This window comes from Streptopelia decaocto (genome assembly GCF_964273445.1).
Source record: "Streptopelia decaocto genome assembly, chromosome: 7".
NCBI lineage: Eukaryota > Metazoa > Chordata > Aves > Columbiformes > Columbidae > Streptopelia > Streptopelia decaocto.
Window position 1 is genome coordinate 31712368 of NC_138661.1, and position 26809 is coordinate 31739176.

At 36.3% G+C, this 26809-nt stretch overlaps 1 protein-coding gene across 1 annotated transcript in view; it reads left to right on the forward strand.

The window, feature by feature from the left end:
• STXBP6 (syntaxin binding protein 6) overlaps positions 1-26809 on the forward strand; it is a 127888-nt gene that overhangs the window by 95786 nt on the left and 5293 nt on the right. The window contains exon 5 of the mRNA XM_082058392.1: positions 24446-24603. Within this exon, the coding sequence (XP_081914518.1) occupies positions 24446-24603 (158 nt within the window). The remainder of the gene's footprint in view (positions 1-24445; positions 24604-26809) is intronic.

Here is a 26809-nt window from a genome sequence, read left to right on the forward strand (position 1 = left end):
ACTCAGTTCTTTCTGGTAATTCTTTTCTTTCATAAATCTAACATATGCTCCTGTACACTATGATCAGAACTATATTTTATGCAGCCACCTTTATATGTTCTTTTTTCTGGCTGTTATTTTGTCTTACATACCTTTCCTCTAAAACACCCAAGGTAAACTTGAGGAAGGGGGAAATAATCTCCAGTTTGGTGCTTACGTTTTAGCTACTGATGCTCAGGTTACCACTAACTTTTTCTTCATAAGTCAGAACTGTTCTGTCAATCATCCTTTTAGTGTCTTCTCAAACTAAGTAAAAAGGAAGAAAATTTCTTGCAACCTTCCTCTCTTGTTTCTTCCCTTTTCACATTAATAGGATTTCTTTTGTTTTCTTTTTGGTGTGGTGGGCAGGAGGGAGGAGCAATTTCTGCACTGATGAGAGAAGAGATACTCTACAATTTTTCTATTTCATATGGATGAAATCTCTTATCAAGTTTTTGTTTGGCATCTGTTTGCTAACAATGCTCACTTCCATCCTTCCTGCTAGCAAGTCAGTACTAATAAACTACCACACACTTAAGCCTCTGAAATCTTTTTATTCTGATAAGCTTGACCTGTCCAAAATTTAGTTCCTGATTCAACTGACCCAAATATGAATCTTTATCCTAAACAAGTGTCAGCATAGTGAAAACAAACAAACAAACAAAAAACCCAAACAAAAAACCAAAACAAACAAACAAATACAACAAAAAAAACCAAAACAAAACAAAAAAAACACTGAGATTCTTAAACTTCTGCTTGAATTCTGCTTTTCTAACACACACTAGACCATACCATGTCCATGAGGCATACCCACATTCTCTGTATTACAACTTCATAACTATTATAAAAAGGCTTATTCAGCCATCATCCGATACCAGATGGTGACGATTTCCATATTCCTTGCCTGTCATTTGGGCTGTGCACAGATGCAGTCTGTGTGTACACACACAGTACAGACTGTGGACGTGGTACAGGGCCAAGGACTAACAAATTTCCTCATTGATATATTGCTTCTGCTCTCTTCTCACTGTCCATTTTCTCCTCACACTGGGTTACAGACTCCCTGTAGATAAGTTTAAATTTTACAGAATCTATAATAACTGTAAACTAAATGATAGTTGACCCTAAATTCCAGTGACTCTCTGTGTGTCAGCCTCACTGAGCAATGGGAAACCTATCAATTTTTTTTTTTTAAGTCCTCATTACAAATCACAGTATCACAGTATGTGATATCAATAATTATAAAAGGTAATGCAATCGTATTATTGAAAATTGTCTTGTAATAGGTAAGGTGCAATAGTCTGTTTAAATATCTGCTGTTCCTTTGAGTATTTAGATTGGTATTCTTAATGCAATGCTAAGTTTTCTACAGAAATACCACATCTATACTATAATTACGAGCTTTATGGGTGTGTTCATGCATACAGATAAATTCTTACTCAGTTCCAAAAACACTGTTCTAGCACCAATGCTGGTAATTCTTAAAAATACAGATAATTAATTTTGGGTGGAAAAAAAAAAAATGAGCTAAGTTTTTAAAGGTTTTTTTGCAATGTTGTTTAGCATTTTTCCTAATGTTCTAGTATACAAGGGTCTGGAGCACAAGACTTACAAGAAGTGGCTGGAGGAACAGCCAGTTTAGCCTGGAGAAAAAGAGGCTGAAGGGAGACCTTATCTGCTCACTACAGCTACCCAAAAGGAGGCTGTAGCATGGAGGATGTTGGTCTCTTCCCCAAGTAGCAAGTGATATGATGAGAGGAACTGGCCTCAAATGGTGCCAGGGGAGGTTTAAGGTTGGATATTAGGAAAACATGCCTTCACAGAAAGGGTTGTCAGGCATTGGAACAGGCTGCCCAGGGAAGTGGTTGAGTCACCATCCCTGGAGGTGTTTGAAGACATGTGTAGATGAGGTTTTTAGGGACATGGTTTGTACGTGGACTTGGCAGTGATAGGTTAACAGTTGGATTCGCTCTTAAAGGACTTTTCCAATCAAAATGATTCTATGATTCTATATTTCACTAATCTTTCCATCATCTTCAAAACCTTTTGCATTACTTTATATTTAGATGTATTTATTTAGTGGAGCCATGCTTCCTTCACTGATTAAAAATAAGCAAACTACTGTCATAGCAGCTTTGAAATATCACCCACTTAAAGGCAAGTCTCCTTGGTTATATGTAATACATTGAAGTTAGTTCAGTCATTGGATTATGTTATAGACTATTACTTTGAGGTGAACAGGGTAATTACGTGACCATGAGCAGCAGTTCAGTGACTTTAGAAGCTGTTCTGTGAGTTGGTAGTTGGCAGACTTGGACACTGGGGAGACACCTGCAGTTCTGGTCCTCGTTTGAAGTCCAGTGGTGGGCCAACTGTGTATCAAAACTCTGTGTATCAGAGTTCTTTACGAAAAATACAGTGAAATGTGTTGTTGATCTCAAATTCATCCTGACTGGAAAAAAGTAAGGTCCAACTGTAGTTGAGCAAACCAAAAAAACATATACATGAGAATGTAGCTTGAAATTAATTAAATTCATTTCGGAATTTGCAACCTGGCTTTTGTGGTTGTTGTTATTGTTTTGTCAAGGTATTTTGCTAGTTAGCCAAAGCAGTATGTTCAAATAATTCTTAAACTTTAGTGTGGTCAGATTTCTGAATGAAGCATGCCCCTTCATCCCTTCTAGCAAGGCAGCATTTGTTTTGAGTGATACTATTTGAGCTTTCTAGGAGATGTGAAAAGCAATATTCTTTTTGGATGGTTAGTCAATTTAATTTCTAATATCCTACAAGTATTTTAAAATAAATTATTAAAAAATATATATGCATACACTCACATGCTTTATGTATGTAATGATATAGATGTGCACATCATATAGGTAATGTGTATCTTGTAGCTAATGCATATTTTCAGAAACAACGAAAAAACTTCCACTAAAGAACACTTCGTCCCAAGTGGGCCCAAAGATGAAAGAGCTTGAAAGGCTTGTTTACAAGTCTTATTGAGCCTTATTCCTTCCAAAAGAAAATACTCACTCACTCACTCACTTCCCCCTATGAGCCAGAGGACTGCTCGTGATTCTTCTTCTCCAGAACCACTTTTTGCTTTATTTTCATTTGAGTACCATGTAAGGATATAGTCTGTAGAATTAAATAGTCTAGACTGTTTTCTGTAACTTGATTAATGACAATAGTAAATTCAGCAATAATGAGATCTTATTAAAGGTGTGGGTGCTAATTCTGGGAACAAAGAACAAATTCAAATTTAGGAAGACAATAACAAGATTCCTCCCACTAGTATCTTGTTCTAAATATTTCAGTTTAGAATTCAGAAGAGTCTTCTCCATAGCTTACGTGCATTCTGGATGTTATTTTGGAGAGGAAAGGCAGGCATTTGGGGGTAGAGGGCTTTTTGACTGATGTCGGAAATATTTTCCACTTCTGTATCTTTCTAACATACAGATTCTGATATTGGAATATGCCTAATTTGGAGTATCTTTGTGTTAGATTAATTGTTACTCAGTGACTAGGTTAATTAGATTGTATTGCTTTTGTATCAATAATGTAACAAATAAAGTTGGAGAGGAATGGTGTGCAGAAATTTTATCACCTACAGATTGTGTTCATTAGAACAACTTAATTCTTGACATAACATTAGACTGACAGTGAGGATGAATTTGACTCTAATTTCTGGGTAGAACCCTGTGATACAACATTTCAAGCTCTTCAGAGTTTAATTCTAGGCTTATAAGAATAAACAGTTACTGCCACCTTTAGATACATATTAAAAATGCATAATCCTTGGAAAGGAGCAAGACCTGAGCTTGAAGAAAGGTGGTAATTTTGTGAGTTGTTTGTTTGTTTTTTTTTGGTTTGAGTTTTGTCTTACCTATATGATTTGGTTTTAACAGCCATTCTGCTGAATTAATTAAAATATTCTTAGAAGCCCAAAGTAATGACATCTTTGCCCTGTAACCTTTTCTCTACAACAGCTGGCAGGAGTTATTAGTGTATCATTCTTTTTTCTCCTCCAATAATATATTGCCAGTATAAAAATAGTAATGAGTAATTCTTTTTTCATATGCTATTGACTCGTGTTAGCTTACCACGTTTGAGACCTGATCGGCATATAGTGGTGTTTACCATACTGTGCAAGAATAATGACTGACTAAAGGAGATGAATGAAAACTTGTCATTAGGAATTAGAATGAGAAGAAAAATAATTGCTCCCCTCTATCCTTGTCAGATACCTGGTAGTTTTTGGTTTCTATTCTTATCTGGTAGCCACTGAATATTGGGAAAAAAAGTGTGTAATTGAACATGTTATTTCTACAGGCTTTCACTTGTAAATTAACTCTGATGCACGTGAATTTGACAAAAAAAAAACAAAAAACAAAAAACATATATATATATATATATATATATATATATATATATATAAAAGGGGGACACAGTATATTTTGGTGGTGTTTTGCCATTTTGAAATTACTGGTCAGGTGCATCTTAGCAATGTTTCCATACAGAAACAATACATTTTTTTGTATTCTGTTAAGATATTTCTTGTCAGTGTATAACAAATATGTAGTTGTTTGCTTTAGAGAAAATAAAGGCCACTCTCAGTCTAGAGGATGACATATTAGAAATAAGTCTTCTGCTGCCAAAGAGCATTTCAGTTGGTTACTTTAATGCCCTGCATATTTGTGTCAAAGTTAGTTCTGCTTACCATTTTTTTATTTAGCTGGATGGATTTTATTTATTTATCTTAAGAATAAAAGCCATGTGTTGAGATCAGAATGAATAAGAATAGTTGACTGCTTGTTCCGTAGAAATATTGTGTATAGTAGGAGCTCTAACTTAACTTTCTAAAATGAGAATCTTGGGCAAAAACATACATTATGTTCTTGTAAAATCTGTAGGAGTACATAAAATGAGAAGGGACTTTATCATTATAAAGGTTGATTCCTTTTTGTTCTGTATAACTCTGAGAAAATATAGTATAGAAAGCATTAAGTAATATGTTTTTTTGCCTTTTCTAAAGAATGAAGGTACAAGTGAGATGTTATCTTCAGGATGCAGAATATTACTGTATATCATAGAAATGAGGAAGCTTTTTGGGTCAAATTGCCAGATTTTGGTGTTTAAAGAGTGGAGTTCTGTGCTTTTGTAGTAATTACTGATGGTCCGGGTTTCAGCTGGAATAGGGTTAATTTTCTTCCTAGTAATTGGTATAGTGCTGCATTTTGATTATAATGAGAAGAATGTTGATCATACACTGATGTTTTTAGCTGTTTCTGAGCAGTCAAGGACTTTTCAGCTTCCTGTGCTCAGCCAATGAGGTGCACAAGAAGCTGGAAGGGGACATAGCTGGGACAGTTGACCCAAACTAGCCAAAAGGATATTCCCTGCTGTATAACATCATGCTCAGTGCATAAACTGAGAGAGTTGGAGGAGGGAATTGCTGCTCGTGGACAGATTGGGCATCTGTCATGGGTGATGAGCAATTGCATTGTGCATCACTTCTTTGTTTAACCTAGTAGTAGTAGAAGTAGTAGTTTCACTTCCTTTACTGTCCTATTAAACTGTCTTTATTTCAGTTCACAAGAGTGGGGTTTTTTTCTGATTCTCTCCCAGACCCCACTGGAGAGTTAGGGATAAGTGACCAAGCAGGTGAATGGCACTTGTTTACCCGCTGGGGTTAAACCACAACAGTGATTCTGGAAGTTCCTGGTTGGTTGGACTTTCATTAGGTATAAATATTAGTTAGTATTGAAAATATTACTAACTTAGGTTAGTATTGATTTTTATAAATGTATTAGATTGGAGTTTAAAGTTTTCAAGTTTAAATAAATTTCTCAGTTTGGAAGAAGGCAAAGGTTGTAGTAATATGAAACTGATACAAATTTTATATTTCCTTGTTTTATAGCCAATCTGCAATATACAGTAATGTACTGTACTGGCATCAATGCCGGTATTTAAAAACAACAACCGGAGAAGTACATTTGAAATACAGAAAATAAGTTTTGCTGAAAGACATTTGTGATCTGTAGATTTGGCTCTTAATCTCTGTGGATTATATTCTCCAGACTTCAATTATTAATTTCTAATTTCTGTAATTTTGACTGAACTTTGAACTGTATTTTTTTATTTGAACTGCATTGTACTGTATTTTGGAGGCAGGAAGGTGGGGACATCAAAACTAAATAATGATGTTGATCCCTAGAAGAAACCAAAGTCTGTGAATGTAATTGACTCGAAAAATTATAGATAATATGTTATCATTTTTTAAAATGGAACACCTATTAGCACTAAAACCAGATCAAGACAAAAAGATCAAAGGTAGAAAGAAAAAGAAAACCACTTAGCTTATGAAATTCCTTGCTTTAATGTACTGCCTATGTAAAAACATTTAAAAGGTTATGAAGATATTAATATAGTCATAATTTTATTAATAAGCAAAGATTGGAAGTAATCTACTCTTCTGTTGTTCTTCTGATCATCAAGCAAACTAGTAATTATTGAGGCTTGGGGATGACTTCCTTGTGTAGTTACTTCAGTTTCCTCATAGCAGTATTACATGCCTTTGAGAAGGTGGTAGTGTGTTCTGCTAGACGGACCACCAGTCTGATCCACTATGGCAGTTCCATTTACTTCTCTCCTCTACAAATAAAATACAATTTGTTTATAATGCAGTTCTGACAAACTGTTGTGGTATCTGTAGTGCATTCCAGCACCTTTGAGCCATATGCTTGTGTGTATTTTGTTTCACTGTTTGTCTGTGCCTTGGTAAATATTTTCCTAGAAAATTGCATTTAAACTGAGTATATTGTTTATTGTGGCTTGCAAGTTACTGTGCTGTTGGTTTTGGTGCATTAGAGGTCTGCCTAGAAAAGTGCTTTTGTGGAACAAAGTGAACAGCCTGTAAAAATAAACTTGATAGAGAACCAAGTTTCTGTACGTCAGTCAGGCCACAAATCTGATTCCAGGAGAAAGCGCAGTGCCACAGGGCTACCTGCCACAAGAAAAAGCTTATGTGGGTCCCATGTTGCGTTGCAGTGAGCACTAGAGAGCACATCCTCCAGCTATAAAGAAAGTTACTGTATTCCAGATGAAATGCAACTGCCTGGACTCATAAACTAATTATGACATTGATAAGAGGTTTGCAACATCTTTGAAATGCTTGATGTGAGTAGCTGATACTTGCTGTGCTTCCCTAAAGAAAATTCCTGGTAAGTAGGCTGAAGAAAAGTTAATGTTTTTCTGCTTTACTGACTGATTGGTCTTAGCACACCTCAGTTATTATATCCACAGTTTGTTAATCCTGTAAGCCCACCTCAAGGACTATTTTAGGTGCTGCTTACCCCAGGGGTGGAATTTGTCTTGAATATAATTTATGGTAATAGTGGCAAAGCTATTCACTGCCAGTTTGACCCAGATTTGTTTTACTGATGTATCTTTTACTGTTTTGCCTTGTATAGCTTTATTAGTTCAGTGTTTTTAGTAGGTTTTTGAAAATGCAAGTCTAATTTACACATGGTCAGTATATTTATCTATATATAGGTATACTTCTGTATAGATAAAATGTGTTTGCTTTTCTGTATGTACTTTATAGCATTTTGGAATTCATCAGTATTTGCTTAAAATGAACTAGGTGCGTGTTCTGTTTCGACACTTCTGTACCTTAATTGAGCAGTGAAGGCTGTCTTCTGGTCACCTTTGTGTGTAACCTTGCAAGACAAGCCAGGGTTTTTTCATCCTTAATAAAAACTTTTTGATCTAACTGAGCTCTGGCATAGAACAGTAATTGTCCATGTTCATAATGACTTCAGAACTATTAGAATGCACACCAAAAAAAAAGCCTTGTATGATCGCCAAATGAAATCCTTAAAAAGGAAATCTGCACCACCTGAATGCCCAGCTGTTTCAAAAACTAAAATCCTCCTTTTCACTGCTGTTTCATTTTGTGAAGCCATTTTTCTTCAGTCTGGAAAGTTATTGCAAGTGGTGCATCAATAGTAACAACTGCAAATGAACTAATGAGAACACCTGTATGGGACACACCTTTGTGTGAATCCAAATCCAGTTCTTAATATTTGTGAGCTTTTTAAATCCTTGAGAATGAATTCTGTGTAAATTCTTAGGTTGCTTCAGACATGAAAACTCAAATGAAACATTAAGTAAGTTTTTCTTAAAATGACAGTGCTCCAGCCATTTGACCTCATGTTCTTTGAAAATCCCGCAGCCACAAGCTCATTTGAAAAGCATTGCTTGGAACCACCTGGTGCTTAATGAATTGATTATTTTTTTTTCTCCAGAGTATCTTTATTATCTTTTTGAATTTTGATTCTTTCCAGTTTCAGTCAGAAATGAAAGGACTTGATCTGTCTCAGAATCACTTCTTGATCTGCTGTGTAAAAATCACATACGACATATTTTTCATAAACTGTAACTTTAAAAGTCCTGAGGCAGTGAGATTACTGTACATCTGAATAAAGTCTAAATTATCTTCTCCAGCATTGTTTTTATTTCAAAAATCATTCTAAATTTAATACAGCGTAGTCCTTCATAACTAGCAGGAATTCATTAGTGTTGACATTTTCAGTCTCCTGTACCTGTCTTGTTGACACAGGTGAGAACAGTTCAGTACACATATGCCCCCCATCTGGTTTCATAGCAATGGCTCTCTTGCTGCTTTGATAGTGTACGTTATTTCTCTTCTGAAGGATTCTAGCATCTCCTTCATTTTCCGCAGTTCCCATATTGGCATAAGAATGCGCAGAAGACCTTGTTTGAGTAGTCTTGTTTACTAGCATTTAGTTTTTCTAACATTTAGTTTTTCTTTCTAATTGTTCATATGCAATGTTATTTTGATAGTGCTGTTTTAGTTTGTAATGTCTACAGTAAAGGGGCTGCATATTTTGGTTGGGTTTCATTTGTTTGTGTTTTGTGGGGATTTTTTGTTTGTTTATGAAAGTCTATGGCTTACATTTTGCCTTCGTGTAAACCTGGTATTTGAAACACAGAATGCGCCACTGCAGTGGCAGAAAAAAAAATCAGGATTGTTTTCCCTCTGATTTATGTTCTTGCAGTTCAAACTGCTTTTGAATGTGGCTGACCTTCCCATGTTCAGGGGTTCCAAAAAATGAATTGGAGAACAGTATTTAAATACTGGAAAAGTCCATGCTAAATCTGTGTGCAGATGAGGCAAACTACACCAGTTGAACTACATACTCTGTCTCTAGACTTTCTGGGAAATGAGAGGAAGGAGGATAAAAACCGTTATTCAGCAGCTGGGATGTTGGGAGGTGATCCCTTTGTTCCACATGGCAGAAAAACATAATCCGTTCCAGGTCACCTGGAGTAGGACTTCCAGATTTAGAAGGCCGGTTAGAAGAATAAAGGAATAGAACAACTTAAATTGTTCCTTTATGTGTTAATACATAGTTAAATTTCTTCCCAGCAAAACTAAATCTACAATGCTATGTAAGTATGTTATTGCTAAACAGTGTTCCTCTGTGTTTTCATCTCTCTCCTCTATTTCAGTTCAGTGTACTTAACTGTTTAAAACAAAAAATCTGCTGGCAATGCCATTGGATAAAATAGCCCATTCTAACTCTGTCTAATTCTGTTTCCCACTCACTAATTTTAACAGCCATTCCATCCTATCTTAATTAGATATATCCAGTAGCCACTTTTTAATAGAATGTCAGTCGCTCTTCTTCTTCAGCTTAGAAGAAAAAGCTGGTCTCTGGATGTCTGGCATCTCTCATCTGTTTTCCAGATGAACATATATATGAAAACTTCCTCCTAGCCCAGGTTTCTAAACTATTTAGATTTCTTACCTGGGAGAAGAGATAAATTGAAATACAAAGTTGTAGACCATCACTCTAGGTAGGAGATAAGTAAGAAAATGTCTTCCAGGCTACTCAAGTCATTTGAAAAATAACCCATAAAATTTAGTTGCAACGACTTGATATTTTTATGATTCTTTTTCATGAATTAGCATTATTGTTTAATATAAAATTTTAAGAAATAGAACACTCTATGTAGTCTTGATGATATCTTAGACCAAAGTGTTGGGGTTTTGCTGTTCATAATTACTTCTCTTGCAAAAGGATTGTTTCAGTATGCCCACTGTGGCAATATAGTAATTTTTTAAGGATATAGTTTATTTATTTTCTGCCTCTCTCTTCACAGTATTTAAACTCATAAAATGCAAACCAGATTGGATCTATATCACTTTCACTCACTATGGACTTTAATGCATTGCATTACAACCATGCAGCAGTAGAACATTGTGAGAGAAGAGGCTTGGTATGGACACCACTGTTTTGATTCCCAGGAGTGGAATCAAATCTGAAATGGCAATCACTTAACTTTCCCATTATTGAAGGTTAGAAGTTGGTCCAAGGTACCAAAAGACCAGTTATACTGAAGAATTGTGATAGATCCTGTGCTGTTGTCAGGCTGCAAACAAATTCTGTAAAGACGTTTTTCTCATCTCTGCATTCTGTTGGAAGCTTTTCTTTATTAAAGTAATATGTAACTGATGGATCTATGTAATATTTTCCATTCTCTTTCCATTGCCAGACCACTAATAGGATGTAACATCAAATGGTGGATGTAACATCAAATGGTGGATGTAACATCAAATGGTGGATGTAACATCAAACGGTGGATGTAACATCAAATGGTTTCTTTCCCTCTTTGCTTTTACTTACATTTGACAAAAATATAAAATGAGTACCTTGACTGGCTGCTGTTTCTGTTTACTGTTACATACTTTCAGTTTGCACAACCTGTACAAAAATATTCTTTCTTTGTTTTTTTTTCTCTTCTACTTCCCGACTCTAAAGGTCTAGTGTTGCAATGATGCTGTAAAGCTGGTTATGGGGACAGGAAAGTATAGAAGGTAAAGTTCTCTCAAGTGTTCACTTAACTTGCAGTTAGGAAAGTCATTGCTATTCTGACCTGAACAGATTTTTAATATCAAATCCTTCTACTCCTGCTGAATTGAGGTCAGCAGTATCTTTCAGACTTCCCTCACCTCCCTGCAAGAACCATAGCAGACTCTTCTTCGTTCACTCAGAACTTCAGCTCAAAGTTATTTAGCTGTTGTACACCTGGATATTGTGATTGGTCTACATGGTTCATTTTTGATAGTGGTGCAAAAGTGAAGAAACTTTACTCCGTCAGTGTCTAATACAGAAAGGTTGCACAAAGCTATGATGAAAAGCTCATGCAGACAAGTTGAGCATAGCTCTACTTAGTTTAGTAGAGTACTATCGGTAGTCTAATGATGTCAGTCTTAAAATCAGACCATTTACTCAGGTCCTCAGGTGACCTTGCAGCATCTTCTGAGCTTCATGCAGCTGTGATGATATTAGTTGCAAGACCCTGGGTAGCTAGCAGTCCAGATCTGGAATGGCTATGTAGGCTGCAGTCATTGCAGGAATCTGAAATACAAGCACATTCTTCTCTTTTTTAGCTTTCTTTCCAGTAAATACATTAAACCCAAGGCTAAAACGAAAAGTGGGATGTTACTCCGTAGACTGATTTTTGTGTTTGTTCGTTTGGCGTTTTTTTGTGGAACTTAAAATGTACCTTGCAAATCTAAAGAGCTGACGTGAATAATGAGAGCAGAGGAAACTGATCTCAGTTGTCAATGAAGTTTATCTTGTTTTATTGTTTGCTGATGAAGGTTTTGCAGCTGAACAGTTAGGATTATCATTTTGCCTCCTACATTCTTTATAATCAGTAGGATTTTTAAAAAGTATAATGTTACGATTCACAAGGTATTTTTTGTTAGTGTTAGAAATAACTTGGAAGCATCTGTTTAACTCCCAGGATGGAGATATTATTTAACTGGTAGCAGGAATAAAAATCTGCTGTATTCTCATGTGAGAACTGATATATCAAACTTCATTACAAGATTACAGATACATATAAAGAAATTTTATCCAGATGTAAGTAACAGATTGAAAAGCAATGAAGTTATAAACTAGGGTTACATTATAACATGTTGTTGCAGTATAAAATATTCTGAATTACTAGAACTAATGTAAGCTTCATTTCAGATGTTGCAAATCAGGAAGACTAAAAAGAATGGGATCATATTTTAAGAGGTATATAGAGGTTTCAAAGGTCCTCATAATTCACTGTTTGTTTTCCCTTTTTTTTTCTTCTGTCTATATGCTTTAGACAAAATACAAAATAAGATGGATTTTTAATCTAAAATGCTCTCTACTTCAAAATAATATGCAATATTTGCCTTCCTTTTTTTATTCACAGCTGTTCTTGGCCACTATTTGGATTAATAGATATTAAAAGATTCATTTGTGTCAGAAGAAATTGCCTACCCCACATCGAAACAGGGGAAAGTAGTAATCAGTCTTAATCTGAGATCACTTTTTAGTCTGAAACCTGCATTACTTTCCTGAGCAGCATCGGATTTTTAGAAAGATCAAACACTGATCCATGACTTGAGAGTACAGCGACTCTTAATGCTGCATGGTCAGTACAGGCTGAACTAAGTGCAAAATATGTACCACTGGTAACAGTTACCAGACCTTGGTAAATAATTCTTCTTTTGAAGGTCATAAACTTTCCAGACTCAGGTGCTGTCAAGGTTTAAGGCAAGGCAACAATAAACCATGGCAGATGCGCTCTGTTACTGGTCTTGTTTTTAACAAAAAACAAGGTCACCTGTTAACTGGTCTTGTTTTTAACAAAACCAAGACAGGTGCAAAGACCTACAGAACTGTTTTGTTTCCTTTCAAAGAAGGTGAAAGTCTATGGAAATCATTCTGTTCAGGCTGAGCTGGGAGATGTCTAAATTTTAAGGCTCAAGTTTTAGTTGGGAAGGATATTGCCCTTGAAAGATAAATTGAGAAATGGATGTTCAGATTTAAATTTGCAGCTTTAAGTGCTTCAAAGTTATAATTAAATTAATAAATCTAGCAAAAATACTACTTTCTATGAATGTTCTGTCTTTCAGATCACTAAGTCGTCCCTTCTGGCTGATAATTAAAATACTGAAATTATCTAGAGAACATTCCATTCATGTGATACGGGAGTTCATTAAGTTGTGAGAGGGAATTATCTAATAGGATTATAATCACATAAATGCTATTTCTGTAATCTTCTACTTAATAACTCAAGCTGTTTAATAAGGCTTTCATGTGGCTATTTAAGAGGTGAAGTGGTAGTGGAGAAAGAGATTTGCCTTCATGTCTTCAGTGCTGTGTTACAGTAATGAACAACTATCTCAAGTGCTTTCTTTTTTTCTTATTTATTTATTTATGATTCTTTTTCCTAACAAAATTTTTCAGTTTGATTGCTGAATCTGGGTAATATGTGGGAGTGACCTGAGCCTTGTCAGCCTAGGGGAAGCTTTCAGACTAGAGAAATTTGTAACATCCTCTTTCCCCTTTTCATTGGAAAAAACATAAATCTGTTTCTAGGCAGTTAAATTCCCATCTGAATAAATGCCAGGTAAAAAACCTGAGCTGCCTGTGGTCACTTTCTTATTTTTGTAGCGGTGTTTTTGGTGCTTAAGTACAGAGGGTAGAGGAGGACGTGGCTTTTGCAAAGTGCTCTCTTTCAGAGTGACTTATTAGATACAAGCTACATTCAAGTTGATTCTTATTATTGACAATAGCTGATCAAAACATAGGAGAAGTGTGCACAATTAGCAGAAAAAACATTCAGGCATAAACATAGCTATACCAGTCCTGGATGGCTGGGATGTTGCTAAAATATTTCCCTTAAATGTGTAGGTCCTAGATTACCAGACCATGTTCTGCCTGAGGGCAGCTGCTCTCGCACAGACAGTCAGTCGCAGGCCAGACGCTGCATTTTTCATTTGATGTTTTCTAACTCTTGACTGACTCCATCCTGACCTTGACCACTTCTTACTCACTCTTCTTCATTCTTACACATGAGCTACAACTTGATTTCAGCCTATGTGGTAACAGAAGTTGGTGATTTTGAATATACTACTTAAATAGTCTTTTTGTAAATACGCAGGTTGAGTTTGTAGCAGACATGAATTTACTGTCACCTACCTGATTTAGAAGTGTGAATCTGTTGACAAATACACTGTGTTATGTGCCTCCATTGTAGCAGGTTAGTGTATTATGTTTCTTAATAATAATTAACACTACTTAATCAGAAGCTCAATCAATAGGATTGACATAATGACTGTAAGCAGTCCATTTGTTTAGAAAAATACTGGGTTTTATCTTCAGGACATGTTGCTACCTGATTCTCCCACCCACCCTAAAAGAAATGTCAGTGCTTTGGTGAATTGAATTTGAAACAAAACAACAACAAAAAATTGCATCTGGAGAGGTGTAAGCCCTTTGGATTGCCTTGAGAAAGTAAACATTAATAAGGTTTTGTATCAGTTTTGGCTTGGATGGAGCTCATTTTCTTCACAGAGCCAGTAAAGCGCTATATTTTAGATTTGTGACCAAAATTGTGTTGATAACACACAAGTGTTTTAGGTGAGCAGAGCTTACAGCATGTCAAGGTCTTCTTGGGTTCTCATTCTGTCTGCCCCCAGCAAGTAGCCTGGGACAGGCCATATCCAGGGAAGCTGGCCCACAGTGATGAGGGAGATACCCCATGGCATGTAACAGCGTGCTCAGCAATGAGAACTGGGTTGAGGTCACCTTTTCCCAAGGTAGCCATTGCTCAGGGACTGGCAAGTGATTAGTTTTGCATCATCTGTTTTTTTTTCTATTTTTTTCCCCTTCACTTACTAAACTGGTTTTATATCAACCTTTGAGTTTTCTTGCTTTTGCCCTTCTGATTCTCTTCCCTCAACCCAGTGGGTGGGAGTAAGCAAGCAGCTGGGTAGGAGGTTGCCTACTAACCAGGGTCAACCTACCACAGGTTTTAATTCAAAATAGATTTTTTTGTCTTATGAAATATAACTTTTTATAGTAGTCACTGTCTTTTTATCCTGTATGAAATCTGTTTCCTCTTTCTGAATATTCCTTACAGAAAAAATTCTGATTTTGAAAGAATTTGATTGGATAATTCAGCTTGCAGTCATGAGGAAATATAGGAACTACAGGATTTTGCCTACCAAAAAACCAAAAAAAAACCCGTACTTCTTCTTTATGGGATGATATCAATGTCATAAAACTCCACATGGAAGCTATCCCAATTCCAGTGATTTTACCAGTCAGCTCACTGGAAGCAGCAAAGCTTGCAAGCTTTTTCAGTATTCACACCTTTCACAGCTTTCTACTTGTGGGTCCAATAGAACTGCATTTAAGTTAAGTGTTTAAATGGGGCATCTCATGCTCTAATGGAAGCTCGCCATGGTGCAGAGCTGCTGTTCTTTGTTTTAATTGCACATTTGGCTCCTTGGCAGGTTGACTGTAATAGTGGCATTAATTGAGATCCTGTGGAATTCCAGAACTTTTCCAGAATGAGCCCCTTTAACTCCTAGTTGTTATACTGGTTAAATATCACTGCTCAGTAAGGTTTATAGACTTTATTTGGCTTATAATCCCCAAGAACATTACCTTTTTTAGACAGCAAATTAGGCTTTCTTCCTGCAAGGTTTTTGACATTATTACATACAAAGTCTTTTCCAGCTTGAATCTTTACATATGAAGCTTTTTCCAAAGGTGCAAATTTCTGTATATTTGGCCTGTATGTCATATACTGGGTTAATAATCTTGACTGTAATTATTTATCATTGATATGAACACTAATATTAACTGTCACCATTAAATCTTATCTAATGTCAATTTTAGTATGTCAGGATTTATCTGTAAGAAGATATTTGCTTAAAATGTAGTAAAAGTAACAGCATAATCGACTCCCCCACCCCCCGAAGAATTAACAACATTTTGAGCAAAGTAAAATAAGAGACAAATTCCTACAATAAATTGAAGCAAAGATATGTTAAATTAATTTTTCTGATTTTGTTCCTTGAAATTTGAATCAGTAGTTTGGTCAGATCAGTCTCTTCCTGCCTAGTGCAGGCACTCTTAAGAAACACTTTTCCTGTGCAGGACTTTTCTTCTTTTTCTTGATCTTTGACAGATTTTCTGTGGAGAAAATATTTTTTGATCCTGTTTCTCCACCTTTTAATCTGATCTTACTTAGATCACCCAACAGAGTAATACTTGTAAAGCTTTAGATAACATTATTTCACATATCGTCTATGCAACATAACTTTCTTTAAGTGTCTGTAAGAACATTTATCTTTTCAGTCAACACAAATAATCTGTTTGTATAAAAGCATTTATATTAGTTTAGCTGTTCAAAAGTATGAATAATTTCCTCGGTGTTACTATGGAGTACCGAATAAAACAGAAGAGAATCTGAGTAGATCTCATTATCAAGAGACTCATAAAAGAATTCTTTTTTTTTTTTTTTCACTTTTATGGTCCCTATGTTGTTTAATGTCAGTATTTAAAATAAAAGAGCACTAGGATCAGAGATAATACTTCCATTTTCTTCCAATTGTGGTAAGAAAGCTTATCCTGCTTAGCTGTATGTGGAAGGGATTTCTGTAGTCCCTTGTAGGACCATAAAAGGAGGGTTTTTTTGTAATACAGCTCTTTCTAAATTAAACATTTTGCAAGCCACATTGAGAATTTGGATACGCCTTCCTTGTTAGCAATGAAAATATTGAACTGTTGAACCTTGAAGGTAATTAAGGTAATTTTTTTTTTAAGATCTCATCTTCTTGAAGACAAAACGACATTAGGTAAAAAAATGTCTCATTATGACTGTCTATTAAAAAGAGTAGTGAATGAGTTTAGTGTCAAGGAAACACTATGGATCTCTGCTGTGCAGTAATTATGGGTAGGTGTTTTTCAAAACCTTTTATGAAAATAAAGATGGAGTTAGATAAAAAAGGTTTGACAAATCAAAAAGAAAGAAAAACAAACAAACAAAACAAACACACACACAAAAGCCACACTGCTTCTACTTTGAGACACGCAGATGGTGGTAGTAATTTTTATCAAGCCTGGAGTTTGAAAATTAATACTTGACATGGACAGTTAAGACAACATCCAACCTGAATAGCCATGTTATGTGTAGGACTGAAGATTAAATGAGATCTTCATGAGTTTGAATTCTATTTGCATCCATAGAGAAGCTTTAGTATTTAACAATTATTTGAGCCAGGTAGTAATTCTATCCTGAAAACTTCAATTGCTAGTTAACTTGAAATATATTTTTTACCTTTCTAAGGCTATTGAGCAAATCCTTATGGAAAACCTTTCTAGAAACACAGAGAGCAAGGAGTGCTGGTACCAGAGATTTGTTAAAAGCAATTTGTTTCCAACCATCTTGTCTTCTGTGATGAAGTGAGTGGTTTGGTGGATGAAGGGAGAGCAACAGATCTCATTTTCCTTGGCTCAGCAAGGCATTCAGCGCTGTCTCCTCTACCATCCTCACGGCAAAGCTATGGGTGGGTGGACATCAAGGGTAATGATCAGCAGTTCAAAGTCCAAATGGTAGCCAGTTAGTACTGGCATTCCTTTTAAGTCATCACCAAGGCTCATGCTGTTTAGCAGTGTGACAGGATGAAATGCTAAGAGAGACCTAAGAAATTAACTGTGGTTCTTTAAGGGAAAAACTTAACTTTATTATATTTCTGAAGTTCATTAAAAATAGATGTATTATCTTTAAAAATCACATAAATACTTGGCCTGAAATTAATGTTCATGTTGAGCATTTTTCCCATGCTTGGGTAACTTGCTGGTAAGAGACTTGGAACCTGCAAACACAAGATTAAAATATTAATAAACCGGGATTTTTCTTTGTGATTTTATGTATAATTTAATCAAATTGTATAGGTGTGTATGGAGTCTAATAATAATCTTTGTTATCCAAGGTTAGAAAACTGCTATAACGAAGGAAGAATTTAAAACTGGTCTGTTATATAAGTCAAAAGGATCATCATTAAATTTAGTTGGAAATTAAAAACGTGATTTATTTTCAAAATTCCCTTTTGAAGCTATGTTTTGTCTTGGTCACCTCCGTTTTTGAGGAGTGATAAGATAAACTGGAAAGTGATCTTAATTCCTAGCTATAATTAGAAATCCAGTCTTAAGGTTTCTTTCATGATTCTTTGTCAGGAACACCAGAATTTATATTCATCTCTTCCTCTCTTAGTGTTTTTTTTATATTTGGCTTTTGTCAATTTTAACTGTTTTTTCCAGTAAGTGTTTTGTAACTTACAAGAGAAATAATGCTCTACTCTGTAGCCTCTTCCCTTCTTCAGACCACTTTCCCACTTACAAAAAGCACCTCCGCGATGCTTCGTTCTTTCACAAGATGTTCATTCTTGATTGTTGAGCACCTTTCCCTTTGCCGCAGAGTCCTTTAGTTTTGTATTGATATTCTAATTGTTCAGTGCTTTTGGTTCTTAAGTGATGAGTGCACAGGCAGTTAACAAAACACAAAATAGTGAAGGAGAAAAAAAGCTATTCTTTGTACTTACAATCAATATTTCCAAAATTCTGTTGAGCTTTTTAGTGGCACCAGTATATCTGATTGTAAACAGTATGTGTAAGCATTAGAATCATTACACTGTGATAGAGGTGATCTTATTAATGATGTTGAAATGATTGTCATTAGGCCTTCAGCCTTTATTTAGTGACACAGGCCCAGTTTTATGTAGTTCAATGGGAACCATAAATATCTGTTTACATTAAAAAAAAAAAAAAGTTTTCTCATGATAGATGGAGCTGCTTAATTATCATAGGTAACTGCATTTATTTCCTTCTTGGAAGAAGGTAGTTGCTAGATGCTGTATTTAATGCATATACAATTAAAAAGCTAATGCTTGTATTTACAAATTAGTCACTGTAGAGTCTTATTACTAATGTACAGATAAATCCCCTGAAATATATTTGACACGGCTAATGAAGAATGCAATGAACCTTTTTATGAATGTGTGATAAAACAAATAGTGCAAACTAAATAATGATATCTCTAGAGACCAATTAGTTTCTTCAACAAATAGACTTGTTCCCATGCTGATGGATGATAGTGTCTATCTTTCAGATACTGGGTTAAGGATGTACTTTTCTCTTGTGCGTGATAAAAGGCCTAAAGCAATGTCACCTGATTTCATGGGCTGTAAGACCCTCTGATACCACTTGTGAACATAAGAAGGAAAAATTTAAACATTAGTCTGAGAGGAGCGACGGTGCTTCCTGCAAAGTGTTATTTCTTCAGTTTTTAAGTCCACAAGCAAGTAACACTGCTGGGATCACTGGTCTAAAGCACTCAGCCAAGGGCCACTGCCCTTCTGCTGTTCCTGTGCCTCGGGGCCCTGATAACTTTATGTATAATAATATAGGTCACTAATGGAATTTTCTAAGGAGAAAGGGGTGTTTAATTCCAATGGTTTATATTTCACTATAGCAAATTCAAAATACAATGTATAATTTGCTTAGCAAATTGGACTACCAAGCTGTGTAGTTATTGATTGATTTGGAAATCTGTATGTCCCTTTAAGTAGACAACTTCAGATAATAAGACAAAAAGTATTATAGAAGAAAAAGCTGTATTAGAAGTGACCTTATTAAGCCACTTGTTTCAGTAACTGAAAATCAATTAGGAATATGTTTCTGTGCTTTTATATACAGCAAAATTAAACTGAAGAAACCCACTGAATTAAGATCAATTTGTTTAGTTTCAAACTGAAGTTGGCCTAAACATAAATGTTTTATTGATACTAGAAATTAATATTAACCTAATACTTTATATTAAACTCAGTATAAATTCATATTTTTCCCATGTTACCTGGGAATATTTTCACTCCAGTTACTCAGTGGGTCTGCAAATACTATTAGGTAGCAGACAGCTGTGTGCCTGCCCTTAATAGAGACTTTAAAAAAACTGTTTAATAAAATCATAACGTATGTAAACCTTTCTATTTTCCTCTCATGTTTATTTGAAAGAGAAAAATCTGTAGTCTCAACCTCTGGGATCTGTTCTACAAAACTACAGAAAGATATGTGTGCTCCGAAAGTGGGAGAATCTCTGTATACCTTAGAAAAAGCAGCAACATGGGCATGCAACTCTTGCTGCTCACGGCGAGAACTTGTAGCCATGCAAAATTTGAGATCACAGGCCCTTGGATTTGGACATCTTAGGAACAGTGCAAGTTCATTCTTACTAAAACCACCTCAGAACATCAGCTGACCCACACCCATATTTTACTGGTGTTTATCTCATCTTGCAAGTGTTATAAAATCATTTTCCTGAGATGTATGTGAAAAGCTATTGCAAATCTTCCTTTGAGGAGCTTGTGTCTCTAACCTAGTAGATGAAGAGTCCTGAAATTTGTCAGAGTCTTCATAGAGGGGAAAAAAAAAGTATATATACATATCTATATATATGTATCTATATATATATCTAAAGGTGGTTAACAGCAATTGTCACATCTTTGGTAAAAACTGAACAAAGATGGAAAACAGCCTTTCCAGAGATGGTGACAATCACATTTCTTTACGTTTTTCTTCAGTGACTCAGTGCAGCTGCCGGGCACAAGTTTACACCTACGTGGGTGCAGTTCAGACAGTTTTGTTGTTCAGTCATGGAACAAGCTTCTCTGGAGATCTTGAATCCCAATAGTTTATCCTCTTCTGAAAAACAGCTTAAAGATTTTGCAGGCTGTAGGTGATTTGTTAGTAGGGATGATTCTTCAATACATCCAGTACCAGTATTGCTGTTCTTGCAGTGATACTAATATAAGGACGAGGCGCAGTCAGTCATACCAGCAACCACCTACACATGCTCTAGAAATACACTGGTGAAATTCAATAGACTACTGACATATGGGTTTCTGTGTTGCTCATAGATTGGAGTGGATTTTTTAATTATTATTTTACTGACATTCCATTGGAAAGGTTTATCCAAAGGTAGTCTTTCAAAACAGTCTCAGAATAGCAGTTTCTGCAAGTCACTGCCCATAGAAAAATACAGCAGATCTTACCTGGAGAGAACACAATTCGGTATTTGCTAGAGAGAAAAACAATGACTATCGTTGTGCGCAGCTTCCAAGTTCTTTCTTCTGTGCTGTGGAGAAATAGATATCAATCTTTGACCACAAATCCTGATAGTTTCAGGAATACAAAAATACAGAATATTTTCATTCTGTGATTTCCTACTGACATTGAAAGAAGGTCAGCAATGTGTTCTACTCCCCAGCATGTTTTGACTTCAGAAGATGTTTAGTTTTATAAAGCTCTCCATGTGCCCTGCTTCACTTGAACTTAGCAGAAGTTTTGTGATCCTGTAAAGCAGCAACAGAGTTAATGCAGTGTTGAGAGCTTTTAAAACTCTTATCCTAGAAAACTAACTCTTATTTATACAAGAGGTTAGAGATCACACCACCAAAAAAGGGAAACTGTTTCCAGTGACACGTTGGCCAGTTCGTGTGCTTATAGGAAAAGCTACCTGAACAGAAGCCAAAATAATCTCCCAAGAACTGGTTTTAAATGAGCCAATCATGAACAAAGTAACAATTGACTGAAAAATCTTGAAGTAAGAAAGAATACAATGTTTGAAGTTACTTGGTTTTATTATTGGACTCCTCAGTGTCTTGTAGAGAGACCACTTGAAAAGATAAAGTTTTGTTTCTGTCTCTGCAAATTCCGGCTCACAGTGTTATCAGATATTCATCTTTTAAACATTAATGCCAATTGTTATTTTCCTATTTTCTCTTTTTAAATGCAGCCTCTTTGTTCCATGCAGCAATAGAAAAATCCAAACCTGTAGCTGTTTCATATCCTTATACATCTGTTATTTTTAATTACTGATGTGAAGAATGTAACAATATTGGTATAAAGGAGGACCAGGATGTTCTTTGCTTGGTATTTCTTACATTGACTCATCATATGTGAGTCACAGTGTGTAGGTTCTTGGGTCCCTCCCCCACCTCCATAGTTTGATACCAGTTGTGTTTTAGTTTAATAAACTTCTAAGGCAATTTTTTATCTCAAGTGTTCCTGCATGTGCAGCTCGTCCTGTTGTTCCACAGGCTACTTGGCGCAACCTTCAGTTTCACTCTTCGTTGTTTGTTTGCTGTTTCTAGTGAAAGGAGCATTATCTGTAAATTGTGTCTGAATGGGTCTTTTGTTCTTCTTGTGAAACTAATAGCAAAATAACCCTCAAATTAATGTTCGGGTTTTATTTTTTAACCTGGCAATATTTTTGAAGTAGACACACTTTTCAGATTAAGGATAAAAGCGGTAGGTTCGTATTGTCTTTGTATGTCCATTAGAATGGCAGACTTTGTTGTAACAGATTTACTGTAGTGCTCAGTTGAGCTTCGTATGTTGAACTAGTTTTGTACCTTTATCAGCCTCATTCATTTAAAAGTATTATACATTTGGTTTTAATGCTGTGCAAAAAGGCTCTGTGCAATTACAGTATTTGGGGCAGCTGAGAAACCTGGCAGTGGCAACGCGCCTGGTGGTTAATGCTCCTTCTGTATTGGCTTTCTGGTTCTCACAGTGCCTTTCTATGTGTCTAGGCAAGAAATTCCTAGATAACACATTCCCTGTAAGCTAGATTAAGTTTTAAAGCTTGTGGAAGACACCAAGGGACTACTGTGTTGCAAAAAGCTGAACTTTTACTAGTCCCTTTGATAAAAAGGATTAAAGGATAGGACAAAATATTGGGGTTTTTTGTCCTACAGGCATTTTAATATGTACCAGTTCATACTGATAACATGTAACTTTCTCTGAAGAGTTTTCAGTTTGTACTGTCATTCATATTTTAAACACTCATCAGCAGTTCATTCCAAAAAGAGGATAATCTCTTCTCTTGAGAAACGGTATAGAAGGGAGTACTGAAAAGAATGAGCATTTAAAAGGGATGAATGATGAGGAAAATGCAGTTGTGTTGAAAACTTGAAGAAAATACTACATCAAGAAGAGACACCAGAGAAGAAACAGTGAAGCTGATTGGTTGATTTGGATGGTAAAGCTAAAGGGTTACAAGATATTGAGCCTTACTAGGACTTTAAATACTACAATTTAAATAAAGTATGTTGTCACATGAAACATGGCTGGTACTCCATATGGAGAATGGTCAAAGGTAGATAAATCAGAGCAGCATAAAATAACTGTAGTAATAGTGTTTGAGGTGCACTTGTACATGAAATATTATTATAATATTGTCACGGAGGCACCCTGGAGTTAGTTAGGGGACTACAGGGTCCAAAACAAACTTTTATTTGGTAAAAAAAAGTACAGCAGTTTGACCGGTGGAAAATGGGGTTTTAGCTCTCCAAAGTGACTTGAATAGAGGTTCGAGTATCAGCTGAGGTAATTATTAAAGGTGCAGTAACTAGTACCACTAGAGATCCACAGTGTGCATACACATGGTTCACCAAAAACAGTGCCAGAGCCATCCCTGAGTCTGGGAAAAGTATACACTTGCCTGAATCTGGCAAGGAATTATTAAAGAAAATACACGTGCTTATGTTGAAGCACAGAGTAAGCACTCGCGATCCTGCGAGGAATTAAAGAAATACACGTGCTTATATTGAAGCACGGAGTAAGCACACACCTACATGTGGAGATGAGGCAAACGGCGTCCCTGTCCTGGGAGGGCTCTCAGTGGCAGCATCTCGCTCATGCTCCAAGAGGTCCACGCAAAACGGGTGGAGCCTCGACGAGAATCCCATTTTATATAGCCTGATCAGATCTGACTGTAGGCATTCCAGAAGCTTCTCTGCACCCACACTCTGGCTGTGGGGTGCCCCTGAAGCTTCCAAGCATCCCCCACACTGGCCGTGGATGCCCAGCAACTCCTTGGCACCTCTTCACTCCCTTCTCCTCTCTCTTAACGACCCTGGCCAGCGGGCTCTGGGATCAAACAAAAGAAGCTGTTAGCCTCAAGCAACAGAGAGAGAGGGAGATGTGTCTGCGCCTTCCATATCGAAGGAAGGGAGGGGGAGAGAGGGGGGTTTGCATTCTGCCACAAATATGGAAAAAAATAGTGAATCTGTACAGACATGTCCTGCGGTGTCAGTCTTTTACCTTCTAGAGAAATAGTGCAACTTCCAAAGAAAGTTAATCTGTATTAACATGAGAGCATTGTGAAGAAGCTGTGTGTGCTTGTGAATGGTTTCATTGGTTTAATAGAATAGCTTCCTGAAATGATGTATCAGTATAAGGCTTAAAAAATAATACATAGCTAAGTTATGTCCACTACTTCCTGCTATTATGTTGCTGTAGGGTACTTGTTTATAATTTGTTAATAATATGACTTGAGTGAGAAAACAATAACTTATCCCATTAATCAAAGTGCAGCTAGATGGTAAAATAGCAAATAACGTATCAGGTCTAGAACATTATAAATTAAAATAATTGTATTTAATACAAAGCTTATATATATTTGAGTGTTCTAACAGTTTCTTTTCATATTGCAGGAAATAGCATACTCCATTCAGCAGCAGACAGTGTGACAAGTGCAGTACAGAAGGCAAGTCAGGCTTTGAATGAGCGTGGTGAACGGCTAGGTCGAGCAGAAGAGAAGACAGAGGAGCTGAAAAACAGTGCTCAGCAGTTTGCAGAAACTGCACACAAGGTAATATTTTGATAGGCTAAGGCTCTCAGTAGGTTAAATTCACACTATCCTTTGTTTTGAGGAAGCTCTAGAAAGAATTACAGTCAGTCACCGTTTATAAACAGCTGCTATTGTCCTTGATTCTGTTCCTCACGTGGCAGATTTCTGGTTCGTAATTTCTGTGCATAGATCTAAGGTTTGCTGGATTTCCAGTACCTACCTACCTTCACCTGAAGCATATTTCGAATCCATCTTCCCACTACTGTTTGGTACTATTCCTCATATTTTGTGCAGCAGTACAGTGAAATTACTGTTAATACTCTCTGCTAAGTAGTCATAGGTCTGTAATGTATTTTTCTGAAGATGTATCTTTTTACTTCTGGAAATGTTATTTATGGGGATTTTAAGGAATTTTTCCCTCTCGGGAATGTGTGGAAGGTATTGATAGTACTGTGCCTGTTGCTTCTGCAACTGCAGAATAGTGCTGAGCTTCCATCTCTGTGACAAAAAAAAATCTAGGCATCTACAGCATTCAATTTGGTGGCTGTGTAACACATCCTCATCAGAGAAAATATTTTTCAAAAAAAGATAGATGTTTTCTGAACATCAACAGCCATTTTAGCATGCAAGTTTGATAGTTTTGCTGCTTAGCACATGTACTAGGCGTTATCATGCGTATACCAAAATATGCCTGGCTACATCATTAACAACGGAAATCCTGGATTGATATCTTGATGTTCTATACAAGCCTCTGTCTTATGTAGTCTTTAAAATGTCACAAATCAATTTATTTTAATATTTGCTGGGATAATTCTCCAATTTGTGGTCCATTTAGATTAGCATGGTTCAGCTTAATGGCCTGAGTATGGTATGAGCCTACTCCTGGGCTCTTGCATCTAATATCCCTTTCATCCTCCCTACCCCTTCCCCCAGTGATGATAACTATGCCAAGCTTAAACAGCAGCTACCACGACTTTAGTTTTGGTGGTAAAAGGTTTGCTACTTTAGAGTAGAGTGCTGCTTGGTAGCAAGTTCAAAAGTGAAAAATGCCTCTGGTATTTGGGCTGCTATGAATTAAGATTTGAATAGGTTTCATTAGTGTCTGTTGCCCTTTTATCTTCCACATGTGCAGAACAGCAGTTCCACAGATGAAAACATCCTGTAAATGGAAACAAATCTTTTCAACAGGTTCTATTAGGAAAATCTTATTTTAAAAATCTCAGGATTAAAGAATGAAGTATTGTAATAAAAATACCATCTTTGGTAGCCTGTGCTCTACCATATTTAGAAATGAAAATGTACAAAATCCTGATGCAATAATTCGAAACAAAAATTGGAGGGAAATACACCAGGATTGGAGGAAAAGCTAAAACCATCCATAATACAAGTCTCTTATTTTGTTATTCAAATTAAAAATATGTGAAAAAATCAGGGTTTTGTACATCATCGTTTGAGTTTACATGTCTCTGTGGCAGTGATGAGAACAGTTTCTGCGACAAATGTCAAAATGATGCAAAATAGAGAAGGATAGGCTCCATTTGGACTGTGTGCTGGGTTGAGATTTATGAAACCTTCCTGCCAGTGCAGTTCTACAGCTTACGAGATTCCTCAGATGAGCGTAAAGCCATGTGCTGTTGAAGCTATCCCAATTAACTGCCTGAATCAGGAGAGTGAAAGTCTTGCAGTGTCTGATACTGAAGGATTTGTAATAAATGCCTGGGTTTTGTCTTTTTAACAGGAAAACAACATCTTTGTGTTTGAAGAAAACAAAATATAGATTGGTTCTTAGAGGACTGCAAGAGAATACTTGTCATCTTAAAGATTATAAGGAAAATATAGTAAAATGGGATTTACATTTTTTTCTTGCAAATTTTTTTGCCTTGGTGCCCCAAATCTTGACTTATATCTTAGAAGTGCAGTAGTTCTGCAATTCTTCTACTGTTATCTCACAAAAATACATAGGGAAGCCACCTGGGAATCTATTAGGTTCAAGAGGACCGGGGAGGTCCCAGTTGCCTGGAGGTTAACAGATGTGACACCTATCTACAGTAGAAGGGCCAGAAGGAGCATCTGGGGAATTATAGGCCTGTCAGTCTGACCTCGGTGCCAGGCAACATCATGGAGCAGATCATCCTGAGTGCCGTCACAGAGCGTGTACAGGAGAGTCAGGCGACCGGGCCCAGTCGGCGTTGGTTTATGAAAGGCAAGTCCTGCTTGACTAATCTGG